General features: G+C 39.2%; 1 protein-coding gene across 6 annotated transcripts in view; it reads right to left on the bottom strand.

Moving 5' to 3' along the window:
- Positions 1 to 3339: 3339 nt before the first annotated feature.
- Positions 3340 to 15363, bottom strand: part of ARHGAP29 (Rho GTPase activating protein 29) — a 91760-nt gene continuing 79736 nt past the window's right edge. For 5 of the 6 annotated variants that reach the window (XM_084637337.1, XM_084637340.1, XM_084637339.1 and 2 more), the window contains exons 15-24: positions 14624 to 14752; positions 14342 to 14440; positions 12685 to 12848; positions 12199 to 12387; positions 11889 to 12026; positions 9525 to 9757; positions 7229 to 7535; positions 6955 to 7063; positions 6394 to 6513; positions 3340 to 5086 (exon numbers count right to left, since the gene is read on the bottom strand). In XM_084637337.1, coding sequence (XP_084493463.1) covers positions 4179 to 5086; positions 6394 to 6513; positions 6955 to 7063; positions 7229 to 7535; positions 9525 to 9757; positions 11889 to 12026; positions 12199 to 12387; positions 12685 to 12848; positions 14342 to 14440; positions 14624 to 14752 — 2396 coding nt within the window. In that variant the 3' untranslated portion in view covers positions 3340 to 4178. The remainder of the gene's footprint in view (positions 5087 to 6393; positions 6514 to 6954; positions 7064 to 7228; positions 7536 to 9524; positions 9758 to 11888; positions 12027 to 12198; positions 12388 to 12684; positions 12849 to 14341; positions 14441 to 14623; positions 14753 to 15363) is intronic. The other variant, XM_084637342.1, reaches the window with a different exon arrangement.

Raw genomic sequence — 15363 nt, 5'->3', positions numbered from 1 at the left:
CAGCACTCTACCAAAGCTCCAGCAGGACTGGGTAAGTGTAGTATAACTAGAGAGAACATAATTACCATGCAAATCAGGCACATGGAAAACAGCTTGCCAAAGGACTTGCCCACAGGATATCAACACTTTGACTCCAAGCACTATTGCACTTGGCAAGCTTATGGTAATATCACAAAGGCAATTCAGTCATTATAAGCTCTTAATTGCATTAAATATTGTCTAAATGTGAGTTCCCTATACTATGAGATTTGCATTAAAACCTAAAGAAATTATCTATAAAATTAGCATCTCCAGTTAAAAACAAAGCCAAAATCGTCTCTTCAAGGTTTGTAAGAGGTAATGTGGTCTAGGGCAGGGTCTCAATCTATTCAGGGTGGTGACCCCTTATTTGAAGTCAATATTTGTCATAATTCCCCACCCCATTATATTTATAGAAAAAGTAAAATGTATCAGTGCTAACAACGATCAGCCTAAAGAACTAATGGGTGTGTGTGTGTCCTGAGACGCTGACAGAGAATACTGGAGCTCGAAGGGTGAGGGTGTGCAGAAAGTGAGAATTTGTTTGCACCTCATAATCCCTTTTTTTGGTGTGACCCCTTTTGGGGTCATGACCGACTCAAGAAACACTGGTCTAGGGGCCTGGGAGTCAGGAGAATTGGGCTCTATTTTTGACTCTGTCACTAGCTTGCTGCATGACCTTGGGGAGGTCACTTTACCTCTGTGCATCTATTTCCCCGCCCACCCTCTGTCTTGCCTGTTTAGATGAGAAGCTTGTTAGGGCAGGGACTTTCTAGCACAACTGAGCTCCCATCTCAGTTGGGCTTCCTAAACACTACTATTATGCAAACAGCAGGTAATATAGTAATGGCAGATGATATTTTTTTAACCAGATGAAACCTAGCATACAAGATCTTTTTTTAATTACACAAAAGGGGGGAAAAGATTTTCAAGTAACTTTAAAAAAAAAGGTGAACCAGTTTGTTTGTTGTCTTTTCATAAATACAGGGATTAAAATGTGAACAGAAATTAGTCTCAATACTTTCAAACCAAATTTAAATGACAATTTTATTTTTACAAAGCAATGAATTTACACTAATAACTGTAAATAATGCAGTTTTATATTACAACTTTGTGCTAGCATAGTCTTGCAAAATGGTCACAAAAATCTTTCCCACAAGATTGAGCAGTCATACAGACAAACTCACCCTGCATTCCTTACACTAGCTGCCGAGAAAGTGGCAGATTTCATTAAAAAGCCATTTCTTGGCAAGAAGGTACCCGAGTTTAGATCTTCATAAGTCTTCTGCTGTTGATTAGCTGGACTCTGACATTGGCTTCCTTTTGGGAGGATCTACCATCGCATGGGGGTTAGCAGGTGATTGAACCTTTGTTGTAGTAGCTTCTAAAGGGTATAACTTACTCCCACGGGATATGTGCTGCAGGGTTACCAGGAGCATGAGTCAGTGCAGAATTTGGGCGGACTCTTCACTTTCTGGCAATATGGAGGATATAGAGAAATAGTTCTCCATATTTTGTCAGGAAGAAATAGAACTAACGCACTTAGAGTGGAAACTACCTAGCATTCATCAGTTATGCTGTGGGAGCCCAATACATTTCTCAAACACCATGCCTTTTTTTTTTTTTTGGCGGGATGAGGGTGCGGGGTGGAACTAGACAGCCCTGTATTGTGGCTAACTAGAGGAGGGAACAGGAATGGCTTTCCCTTGTTTATTGCTGGACACAGCTACAGTTCAGGATTTAGTACATTAGTGAGCACACAACTTACATGAATCTGTTCTCTTGTACACAGAGTCAACCACATCCTCACATACTGAAAGACCCTAATCTCTCCCCATTTGAAACACCATCTGAAGCTGCTTGGCCAATAGAGTAAGTGGAACACAGATCAAGGGATCACTCTTTCAGGAGGAGACTGGCCTCGCCCAGTCAGTTTTTCAATAAATCTAAGAGGTTCACCATTTTCAGCTATCTGCTGTGCATCTATCAGTGAAATTGTACGCCTTTCCTGCACTATCAGTTCTATACTCTCCCCTACTCCAAAATCCATCTGTCCCTAGGCCCTGTTCCAATCTCTCCTCGTCTCTAGGACTCCCCCTTTCACATCTCATGGAAGTTCCTCTGAGTTGCTTCCCCATTAGTCAACTTTTCCTAATAGCAGCAGTGGGCCTAGCAAGCACAGGGCCCTTTTGCATGGCTGACAGAGTGAATCTACAACGGTGGTGGGCTGGTTGATTAGTTAGAGAATAAGTCTCCTTAGGTTTTTGAGGCTAGGGGAATGGAGGGAGAAAATGGTGTTTTCCTCACACCCATGAATTCCTAATGGGTTGATTGGGGAGTTCTCACAGAAGCTACTGTGCAGTATAGTGGGCTCCCCCATGGTACAGCAACTGCCTGAGTGAGCAGCAGCCAGGCTAGTCTCAGAGAGGGCTGAAGTCATTTTAGACAAGGAGAGTGGGCATTAATTTTTAAGCCATCTTGTCCCTCCACATAGACTCCTAAGCACCACTCTAACAGCACACTGTATAGAGCTGGCCTGAGGAGTTTTTTTTGGGGTGGGCGGGGGGGAGATGATCGTTTGGCACACCCCTCCACCCCAAAGTCATGACTCATTTTATGTGAGATGTGGGTGTGGATATTTAGGACCCCCACCAAGCTTCCTGCTGCAGAAATGAATGTCAGCTGCTTATTCCTTCCAGCCCTCCTGACCAGTGTTTTATCAGCACTATCCTCTCATTAGCTTTATGCCATGTCCACCACTTTGCCCATAGTCTTTTCAAGAATACCTACTATTTTGGCCCACTGATCAAGCTTATTTCTTCTTCTCTTGAAGTGGAACCTGTTCTCACATCTCAAGAAGAAATCTTCAATCTCTCCTAACTTGCCATTTTTGACCTGCCTACTGCTGCCAGACAGGTTCTCACACAAATTGCTCTACTGCCTTTTAAGCCACTTGCTCAAATGAAAGAAATAATTCTGGACATCTCAGAACTGCCCAGAGGCAGAACTGTTTTGCAAATGCACAAGTCATACTTCCATGGGAAACTGGAAGTTCAGCTTTGTGAATCTAACATTTCTGTTCCATAAACTAAGTTCAGAGTATAGCCACTGCAGTGTCAGGGTTTACGTTTGTTTTGTTTTCAGGAAGGGAAGTTTGATGACACCTTTAGTTTCTTAAAGCAGGAACAAAAATGACCCCTTTTTCAAACTGAAACATGAAAGTATTTCAGTACAGATGTATTAATACTAAACCCTAGCAAAGACCAAGAGTCTGTATTTTAATAATTTAGAAGAAAGCAAGATATTACAGAAACCATGGAGTCAGCAAAATGTTAACAAGTTAATATATTTTTTAAGCAAATATAGCAGTGTACATATAAAACATTTAATACAAAGTGAAAAACCATTAGATGCACCTACTAATGCCGATTTATAATTTTATTTTTTTTTGGTTATTTTCACCTATTTCACCATATCTCAAAACTATACTCTTCATTTCAGATACATTAGGCAAGAAGTGAAATTGATCTACAGCAAGGGAAATCACTGGCTATTTTGTAACTGGGAATGACAGCACCACTGCAACAGGTAGTCACCCGAAAGTCATCTGAACTAGCTAGGTGGTGTGTATTTTTGATCCACTCACTAAGTTATACTACCTCTAACTGGATTATGAAGTCATTTCTGGTTTTCACTACTACAGCTCAGTAAGTGCATCTTTCTGTACAAATAACATTAAAGTGACAACATTGAAAACTGGCAACAAATGAACATATTGGCATAAAATATACATATATAATACACAATTATAGGCCATGTTGGCCAGTATGTAATCTATTTAGGAGCAAAGCTTTAATTGCAAAGACTGGAAAACTGAACAGAAGCTTTTACAGAGCAAAGCACAAGCTTTGGTTTATGCTATAAATAATTCATTTCACCCAGGAAATTGAAGCTCAGTGTCTTACCAAGTGCACCTTCTATTAGCTCCATCTACATTGGGAATACATTTAAATAGACCTTTATGAAACTTTACTGAATTAAAAAAACTCAACTTCATTTTTCCTTCACAGTTTCCTCCCCCACTTTTAAAATGCTGTGTTGTGTGTATATATATTCCTAATATGGCACAAAAGTGGGATCCTCAAGAAATATTTGCTGCCCTATACAAAATGAGCTTCCCTGTGTTCTAATTCTTGCACACGTTTTGGTCTTAGTCTCTTATAGGTGGGCTTCAGGTCTATGGGATGAAGGTCCTCGGAGCTCATTTTTTGTTGATTTGCATGCTGTCCAGGAGCACCTGATACAAGTGCAGAGTTCCTTATCAGTTTCACAGTGTTATCTTGGGCAAGAACAGAGCAAGCACTGGCTGCTGCACAAGCATTAGGAACAGAACCCTCCTCGTTTTGCTTAGCTTTATTATTAGAAGGAGGTTTATAAAAAGTTCCTGGTGGTGGCTGCAAAGTTCTTGGTGGTCTGAAAGCACCAAGAGGATTAGAATCTGGACCATTCCCTTCTGTTGTCATCCTCGCAGATCTGACAGGTACAGTGTATGGCTTATTGGGAAGTATGGCATTCACAGAATTGTTACCAACAACGTAGGATGAAGATAAGGCACATGCACTCCCACTCTCATGTGCTCGGTTCTCCTGGGGTATATTGGTCATAATCATTGCTGTCCTTGGAGTTATATCATATTGTTTATACTGCTTGTCCCAAGTTTTCCTCAGAGTCTGTGTGTCGTAACAAGAAAGTCTGCAACAGGCATTAACAGAAGGAAGTGCCTTAGTCTCTGAAACCTCTTCAATGGTAGGACTCCTGCCAAGCTTTTCTGGACTTAAAACTCCTACATTTCCTGAGTTTCTCTCATTCAAAACACACGGAGGAAGCATTCGATCTACAGGTAAACTCACAGGACGAATAACTGGCTTTGTCCTTGGAGACCGTAACTGAACTTTGGTTATTTGGCGACTAGGTTTTATAGGTAGCAAATTATTGACTTTACAGCCATCTTCAGCTAGAGAGAGAGACAGTTCATTGTCTTTGTCTGAAACTGGCATCACAGTATTGCCTAGAGGGAACACAAATGAGTTTTACTTTGTCATTTTCACTCGATAACACTTCACAGATTCAGTGTAACTTTGACCATTTGGGCTTATTAATATACCCAACTGCATGATAGCTGAAGAAAAGGAAATAAGTTTGTTTAGAGTTTTGTAACCTCAAAATTGAGGCAACAAGACACTATAGAAGCCATTAGTGCCGCTAAGGAATTAGACTGCAATTCCACAAGTGTTTTTTAAACCAATCCCAACACACTGAGTTACCAAGCCCCTCTCCACCAAAACAACAGTTGAAATAGCATTTCCTAGAAGTTGTATGTTTCCCCTTCTCCAGTCCATTGGACTCGAAGTACAAGAATTTGATGGAATCAACTATGAAGTGTTATGGAAACTATACATACATTTTAAAAAGAGACTGAGGTGGCTGAGCAGTTCCAAGTACTCACCAACTTAACTCCCCTCCCCCATAAAGAAAGCAATAAACCCTAAAAATACACATTTTAATCCAGATTTATACTTTATGCCCTATTCAGAAGAATAAGGGATTTTGCCTCATCATGCTGGATAACACTAACTAATCCTGCTGGACCACTGTTTCATTGCATTATTTATTAACTAATAAGCCTATTTCTTTTGAAGGTACCAAATACAAATCCAGTACAGATAAAACAAATACTGGACTACTGCATCTGATCTAAGTCATGAAGACAGTCCTGGTAAAGTGTGTCTTTTTCATAATGTAAGCCACAAAAGGCAATGGATGCTGCAGGGAAAAAATTCCACAGCAAGGAGTTGCGAAGTTTTTGACAAGAGTGAGCTTTGAGCACCCCACACTTCTCTACTCATTTTTGGGACAGTCTTCCTAGACGGGGCCATACAAGCTTGTATAATACACACATGGAATCTGGAGAGGTGATGGACTGTTCCAGGCCTGGGCTTTAATCGGCCAAATTTATAGTGGGGCACTTAGTTTTGCCCTGCGTTAAACTCTTATCCCAGGAAGTGGGGCTGCAGACAGCCTAACCTAGATTTAGGCAGATGTTGAAAGAGGTATTGCCCAAGGAGACATTTAGCTTCTCTAGACAACAACTGTAAGTATATTTTCTGCTGGAGTGCCATCCTCTCCTCCACTGTTCCCAAATTTTAATTTAGTTATTTGCTACTATAAAAAGGGCTGTGTGTTGCCAGCACTAGGCAAATAGTTATTATACCTATGTACAAATGTATTATTGTTTTTGCACAAAAACTATTTAGCACAAGGCAGACCTGCAAAAAATGTTCTTTGAAAAATGGTTATGTAATTAAAGCAGCTAACCTAGCTCTTTTGGAGTAGGAATATTAATATCCAGAACTGTGGTAGCTGGGGTTTCTGATGGAGAACTCCTCTGGCCAAAGTCATCCTGTTTAGTTCCAGAGAGTGGCAGTGAGGTACGTTCTAGGGAAGAATAGAAAGGCAGCTGTCAAACGCATCTTTGCGGCTAGGTCCCATAACCTGTGCTGAAATCACCTATATAAATACAACAATCCAAAGACTGTACAACAGCCTATTAAAATTTAGCCTAACATACTGAAGAGTTGTTGCTTTTTTTTTTTTTTTTAACAAACAACACACACTAGGTATATGAAATTTGGCTCCATGAATACAAGCTTCTTCAGGGCCACCACAAGCATTTAGCCCTTCCTTCCTCTAACAAACATGAAGGGTACATCAGAACAGCGAATGCTAAGTAGCTTTGGGAGTTTGGCAGACTTTTCCCTTGTTTGCACTTAATTCACCTTCACAGAGTAAAAAGATGTATTTCATCCTAATGTATTTATGATTGGTATTTGTTCACATAGCAATATACTGCCTTAAGATTCATGAAGAGCCACTAACCCATCACAGATGCATCTGATCTCTCTCTTTTGTTCTTGCTGTCATCTAGTTGCTCAAATGATGAAGCCATTTCTGAAGCTTTACTCTCACTTGGAATTAGCAGGATGCCCTGTCAATAGAAATCAGATCAGAAGTGAATGCAGATTGAAGAACAATATATCTCAGACTAAAATATTAAAAGATTTCAGAGCGAGGTATGCAACATTCCAAAATGTAGTCCAATCCCACACCCCTTCAACATGGTATCAATTCTAGTTTCACGACAGTTACTCACTTCCTTTACAGCAATAAATGACTTCCTTTGCTGCTGTGGCGCTCTCTCTTCTGTAGACAAAGCAGTTTTAAATGGAGCAGCATTTTCTTCAGACTGAACTGCAGTTGAGAGTGGCTGCAGTGAAACATCAAAGATCTTTTCATAGTAAGTTACGAGCAGCTCTACCACCCGAGCTTGATATGGATAGTCCACAAGCGAAGAGAGAGAAACCGCGGCGTCTGTCTGACGTGGTCTGATTAGAGTTGGGCCAAATATTATGCCAAGATTGCTAGCTGACATTTTATTTTCATCAGATTGTTCAGTCACTCTGTATAAAAGCAAATGTGTCAGGTTATAAAGGGTTTTTACTTCTTCGGAAATAATACTAGAGATATTCTATTTTTCCAATAACTATGCTGAAAAGAACTACAAAGCCCACACATGGGCTGGCTGCTCTTACCTACAACCAGGAAGGCAGTATTCTGCATGAAAGGTCTTTTCCAATTCAGCTTATGAAAAGTACATTAGAAGTGACTTGTGCCAGCCACCATTAATCAGGATGTGGGAGGAGACATCCAACACATATTATACTTTTTATAAGATTTGTTTTAGCTTTGCAGTTCACCTTTAAAATATCAATCAGTATCATTCTGGGCACACAGTACTGTGCACTCCTATTGATGAATAAATACAATGTGATTCTTAAACTTAAAGGTGGACTTAAGTGTACATGTAACTTCTTAAAAATGTTTCCAAGGCCAAACTTTCAGCAGTGGGTGCCTAAATAAGTTTGATCTGATTCTCAAGGGTACTGAGCACCCTTGGCTCCTATTTATTTCAGTGATATTTGTGGGTACTCAGCAGCTCTGATAAATCAGGCAATAAGTCTGACTTTCCCTTGGTTATCGTGAAGCTGTGGCCAGAGAGCTCCTACACAAAACTGTTATCTAATAGCATGCACCAGTTTAACAACCAGCCCTATCATGTAACCTAACTATATGATATCAGCCTTACCATAGGAGCCTTGAGCTGATGCTGAGGATGGGAAAGCAAAGTTGGAAAATGGTTGTTAAAAATGTACAAGGTAGTTCTGCAAAGTTCTGCGTTCGTTTAAAAAATATGCATAAAAAAAAAGATCCTGATTCACCCACTGTATCCAAGCCATGTTCTCAGGTAGCGAAGTGGTAGCTGCAGGGAGCCAGTTGTAGCTCCATGATTCAGAGCCACCTGACCCCTGTGCCCATAGAGAATTGGTGTAGTGGAGCTCTGCTCCGCCATTCCCCCTCCTCAGAATGTATTATATGCTGGGGTGGGAGAGACAATGGAGTCCCCTCCAACTGCTATATACAGGCAAAGAGTTTCCCTGCACAGGAAGAATTCTCCACTGACCATCTCCAGCTGCTCTAAGGCTTACAGGATTGCAAAGTGGCTCCTAGTCATTTAAAATTATATACATTTTGCAACTCTACATCACCACTTGATGTTAACCTGACCCTCCTTTCCTCTCCCCCATACTCCCCACAGTTCACCTCCATGCTCTAGTTACATTCTGTGGTAGCTAGGACCTTACAGAACAGTGTAGAATGACAGAACAGGAGGTGGTTGGCCATAGCTCCAGGGAACCAAAAAATGAAGATGCGCAGGTTTAGTGTTCCCGATATGTTGAATGCCCAAACAGCAGTATTGGTAAGGAAGCAGCTTTCAGCACATCAGGTTAGGAAAAGAAAAAACCCACTGTTGGCTGACAACAGGGATGGGACAACCAAATGCTGGTCTCAATAAACAAAATATAAATTTATGTCTTGCCTGCTGGTCAAGACACCAACCTGCCTTTGAAGGACCAGTCAGTCATTACATTCAGGCGCATCCAAATGCAGACCTGCCTCTTTCCAGAGGAAGATTAGCAATTCAGAAGAAATGGAAGATTTATCTTTTGTTTTTTGCCGGCCACTTTGCCAAAATTTCTTCTCTGGCAACAGCACGTGGCTACATACATAAACCCTCTGTTTGAGGTGCAGCATGGGGTACAATTGCTATTCAGGAGAAAAAAAAAATCAGGAGGCCAGTTCTCATTTGCAGGCAACACACCCAGAAAGTCTACATTCAGGTCAGAGCAGTAGTTTATCCTTAAGGAACACAAACTAACCTTGAAAATAAATGGAGCTATATGCACAAATGAAACCCTGTAATTTTCAGGACAGATATCCAAAACTGTGGGCACATTACCTTAAAAAAAAGGTTTCTTAGCCTGCAGTACATAACACTGCTTATTTTTCAAAACAACATTTGCAGGTTACCTTTAAGGTCTGTCTCTCACCTATGAAGATGTCCTACAAGGTATTGAAGAGTGTTATAGTTTGGTGTAGGCAGCTGTTTGAGGAGATCTTTCATTTTAATGATTATTCTGTTCAGTTCAATACAAACTGACTGTCTTTTCTTTGATCTGGGGCTAGTCTGTTTCACGACCAGTTCCTCATTAACATTCTGACTCTCTTTCGCAAGTCCAATGAATTCGTTGTAAAGCCGAAACAAAATCAAAGGTTCTGGGAGCTAAGGGAATAAGAATATGTTAGAAATATATTCATGTCTACATTTTACCTTGTCTATTTCCTTCCTGTCTACTACCAACTGCTGTCTAGTCTAGAGCCTTTCCTTTCCTGGAAGGGTTATTTAATTATTGCTCTTAGAATTCTCCCACAATTTAGCAAATAGAGGCCTGGATTAAAAAACAAAACATTCCTATCAAAATACCATGGCGTGCTAGTAAACAACAGCCTCAAATAATTAATATTCATGGTAAAGAGGCACATATTACATCAACAGTGACTGTTATGGAGTAGCATATTATAGTAACATTGCACATGTGTGCAGACACACACTAAGACACTGAAGTAGTACAATATCTTATATTATACCACATATTGCTGCTAAATTTGGACCATAATTGTTACAAAAACAATTTTAACATAGCTTTCTAACATTTCTATTCTTTTTGTTCTTTTTAAAATTCCAATGAAAATGTTCTCCAATTAAATATTCCCTTGCTTTGCGTTGCAGTAGTTCATGAGAATCTGAAGAGAGTCTCAAAAGGACAACAGCATAAAAAAGATTAAGTGACTTGGACTATTTTCATTGCCCATGCTCAGACACAAAATCGCAAAATTAAACAGATCTTTTAAAAATTAGTTTTAATAATCAGCAGTGTTAATAATAGGATTTAACTCAGGGTCTCTAAACAATGTTATAGCACTTTCTTTGAACTCTCACTAACATGGGGGGTACTGGAAGTCTCCAGTACCATCAGTACCTTTAAGAATGTACTGCTCTTCCTTTGGACACCTACCCTCCTTTAAAATTTGGACAAGCTTCCTCTCACAATTTTATCACTGAATCTAAAAACTAACACTGATACCATGGCCATCTCCTGAATAAACACTGTAACTGTGTGCTAGTTTATTGGTAGGATACACCATTTGCCAAGGACCAAGTTGAGAACGCAAACCAGTTTCACCTGTGACACCAAACAGATTTGAAGCAAAGTCTCCAGATATGAAAGGCTGGAACATTAACCCATTATTTCAACTGGCCTCACAAAATACAGCACTTCTGAGGGATTACTGTACTTCTTGGGTGGCTAAAGTCACTCTGCCTCACAATACACCTCAGGCATGTAATAATCCCCCAGAAATCCATAGCCAGTCAGATTTTACAGCCTAAATTGTACTGAAATTAAACTTTAACACCACAAAGAATGCGCTTCAAGGTAAAAATGTTTTCCTAGAACTTGAAAGTGTTCTAATTACAGGTTTCTAGCATGTGTGTGTGTGTGTGTGTGTTTTCAGCACATAAGAATCATTCGTAACAGCCAGGCCTAGCTAGAACTATACTGAAAGGATTAGACACATGGGAAGTAACAAGACAGCAGGTAGTCATGTTACTTATTTTCAGATTTTCCTTTGAAGTGATTCAAGTTAAAATTCAGTCTTCGTATAGTGCCACAAGAAATCCTAATTTTAATGAACAGAGATTTTAACTATCTGTTAAAGTAGCAATAAAAGGCTATGGTGGCATTTTGAAAAGCACCTAAGAAACTTAATGAGCACAAATCCCATTGGAAGCCATTGGGACTTAAGCACTTTTAAAGCTTTCAGATTGAATTTTCAAAACATCTTTCTTCCCCAAAGAAAATGGTCTAATCCTGCTGTATTGACCATTTTATGGAACATGACACTCGTTTATAGGAGTTTAATCCAAACTTTTTGGTTAGACCTTTAATAAATCCGGCTGCCACTTAAAGGGCTGGATTGTCCTTTCACATGAACTTTCATAAATGTCAAAAAGGTACATCATGCCCTCAAATTAATTTTAAAAACTAAACCTCACTAGAAAGTGGCTACAGGAAAAAAAATCTTCCACAAATGGCATCAATACTTATGTATACTTCCTTGAGTGGAAAAGCACAATATAGTATCAATTCTAATGATAGTTTCATTAATTTCATTGCCTAGCACCATGAAATCCAATTTGCAGAGTGAAAATACAGGATATTCTATTCAACAATTTTCTTCAACAATTACAGGGCTACTGAAGGAAGCATTTTTCTCCACTCATGGAAGAAGAGGTTTGCTATAACAATAGCTTTGCTTTGCTGTCTGAACTCTAGAGTGGTCAGAGTACATACCTGGCGAAGGTATAATTTAAGGACGTTACTGATGTCATGTGCATAGAGCTCTGACAGTTCCACCAAGTCCTTTCCATTTTCAAAAGCTTGACAAAGCTTTTCAACTCTTGATTTGGCTCCATTCACACGATAGATACCCTGAAATGGGGAAAAATCAATCAAAAAACAAAACAAAGAAAAATTGTTCTTTTTGCGCTAACCGCAACTGTGAAACACAGATTTGAATTTGACAGTACAGTATTATCAGTTTAAACTATTTTTAGACAAGATTGTTAATATTTAATCTTTATAATGTTGAGTTAAGCTGTACCTTTACAGTCAAGGCTCTGCTTTCAATTTCAGAGGTACATTTTTTGATGATGAAAGGGACGCCGTCAGGGACACTTTTAGCAGCTTGAGCAAATTCCACCCCAAACAAATGAAGTCTTCCATGCAGTTTTTTGTGCCCACACTGAATAGCTAAAGTCTCTAAACATTTCTTGTGGCAAGTGAGTGAGCACTACAAGAAATAAGGGACATAAGAAAAATAATGTCATATATCTCAACATAATTGGACAGCACTAATCTTTCATATTTAGAGTTTGTTATCCCATATGTTGTCTAGAGGGCAAGTTTACAGTTCTGTAGGGCCTTGCTCTTTGGCTACATGTTAAGGCTAAAAGGTCACAACATTGTCTGGGAATTTGTAGCTTATTGCTACCAAAAGAATACGAGTGTTAAACTTCCCATTCATCTTCACATGAATGCCAACAATCAGCGGCTGTACAATATACTGCAGTGTTTTCCGACCTCTTACCTCCTCACATTCTGCCCCATGGAATACCACTAGGCTGTCACATTCTCTGCATTTAGATGGAGCCCTCAACTTTCGCAGCTTGTGTGTTAGAGCTGCCTTGGACAGAAGAGTGTTTCTAAAAGGTCCTGGTGAACTGGCAATTTCAGACGTTAAATCATTTAAACCTTGAAACAGAATTTTGCTGTTACGATAGTTTCCAAAAATAACTGGTCAAACATACATTTTGAGGATACAGCATAAGTTAAATTACTCCATAACCAGTAATCACCTTTGAGGAAATAACTATTACACCAAACCTGAGAAAGCAATAGTACATTATATAGCCTGCATAATACATAGAAATTAATAGCTGAATAATCAGCCCTAATATAAACTTTAATCCATCATACACGTGACCCTCGCTAGAACGCGGGATTTGGGATCCATGTGCAGTACTGTGTTAACAAGGGAACCGCGTTAAAATGAAATGCAATTAAAGTAATTAAATTTGGGATCCATGGCCGCAACCGTGTTATATGCGAATTCGTGCTATATAGACGTGCATTCTAGTGAGGGTCTGGTGTATTAGTAAATGGTCTCATATAGAGTTCAATTTTGTTCCCATGATCAACTATGGATTTAAATGATGGCATTTAGATTTCTAACAGATTACCCCTATCATTCAGGCAGCTAGCTGCGCAAGTTCCATCATATGTGCCCAAATAATTGTACATACAAAATCGGAAGCTGCCTTTACAGAATTTGGCCTATAATGGTTAAAATACTCTAGAAATCCTTTGACTAATGCTTCTTCACTGCCATAAATTTATTCAAATTTTATATGCAGACACAAAAGAGAATATCAAAATACACAGACCTCTAAATAATTCTATTCCACTCCTATGACCCCAGAGGTAGTATTTTAGAGTTCTAGAAAAATTGTGCCATCACTGGTAATTCTTGTGATTTGTTATTTACTGTAACTAAGTTTTTATTCAAATTAATGTTGACAAACCTCAAACACAAAATCTTACTCATAATTTTGTGTTTTCAGGTTTTATGAAATATAAGAAAACAGTCTAGAAGCTCAAGTGGTATTTGGTTTTGTTTCTCCAATGCTGTCATTGTCAAAAAAACTCCTCATGTCAATCTAACAGTATGTTTTTCACATTTAAGCTGGGGGATCAAACATGATGCTAAGCCAACTGGACTTAAAAAGAATAAAACCTCAGTTAACATCCTAAACATCTGGATCTTGCAGATAACTCTCTCTCCTTTCCTGGGTATTGTACCTGGCAATATAGAGAAGACCCAAATACTTGAGATCCAGCAGTGTAGCTCTTGCTGTGAGCACTAATGCTGAAAACCCCTTGGCATCAGATGCGGAGATAACATGAGCTAAGGGTGATCAATGAAGCACCATCATTAGAAGTGTTCAAATGAAGATAGTACATTAATCTAAATATAGAGAGGACAATACTGCACTACTCCATAGAAATTAACTAGATGACCAAGGTGGTCCTTTTTGGCTGTGAGCATGTCAATTTTGTGAGCATGTCAACTGTAGATGGATTCAGTTTGATTTTACAGAGCAGCTAAAAACACAATCACCCTTAAGACCAACAAAAGCCTTCCACTAACTCACTAGAATGTAGGGTTCAGAAACATAGCACATTACCACAGTCTGAAGGAGAAGGTGGTTCCCTTTCATCAAGATCATCTGCAGATGACATAGTGCCAGTAGACGGTGTTCGGGGAAGCCTTCTCTTGAAATCCGCTATGGAAGAGAAGACATATTTTCAGACTCTTGAAAATACAACCTGCCCAACTGCGTATTCTCAATATGGGCTCAATCTAACTTCCACTAAAGTGAATCGGAATTCTTACATTGACAAAGAGTCTCTGGGTTAGGTTCAAGGAGAGGATTTCAAATCCAAGTATAATTGGGAATGAGCTGTACCTGGACTAGCAGATGGAGAATCCATGGATCGTGATTCACTGCTTCCTCCTGCACTTTCAGAGTCACTGCACATTCCTCCACTTTGGTTGCCAACTGACCACGATCTGAATGGTGGGGGTCCTCGCACTGCTTTAAAAAACAAAACACTAAGACCTAAACACAGCCTGCTGTGAATGCTCTTACCTGAGGGGATCTTCAAGCAAGGTTGTAGAAAAAGAGGACTATTACTGCAAGCTAAGCCAAGTTACATAAAAAAATCTCCACTGAAAATAAAGTTGTTGCATGTATTCTTGAAAAAGTTTTACAGTATGTATAAAAACAAGTTTTAGAAACTTGCCATTAGTCATGTTTTAGTGACCAGCTGAAACCAAAGAGGTATTCTTTAAGCGTTAGATTAAAAAGCATCTTAAAAATTGCTTGTTTTACTCTATTATTGAAACAAACATTTTAATACATAAATTTATTATAAGGATGTGCCGTGACTTGCATTTCACTGGTTTTGGCAATGACACTAGATTGCTCAGCTAGTCAGTTTTACAACCGATTTATATGCACTAGCACACATGCCGTGTTTAGGATGCAAACAAAGCTTTATTTAAAATACAGCTTTTTTTGGCTAAATGCTATATTGTGGGCCTAAGTTACTTACCAAAGCTCTTCTAAAAAAATGTTGGTACCTATTACCTATCATATGGTACATCCAATTACTGGCAATTGGACACATCATAGTCACACCTGCT

The sequence above is a fragment of the Lepidochelys olivacea genome, assembly GCF_965140295.1.
Source record: "Lepidochelys olivacea isolate rLepOli2 genome assembly, chromosome: 8".
NCBI classification, from domain to species: Eukaryota; Metazoa; Chordata; order Testudines; family Cheloniidae; genus Lepidochelys; species Lepidochelys olivacea.
This window is presented reverse-complemented; position numbering and strand designations above follow the sequence as displayed.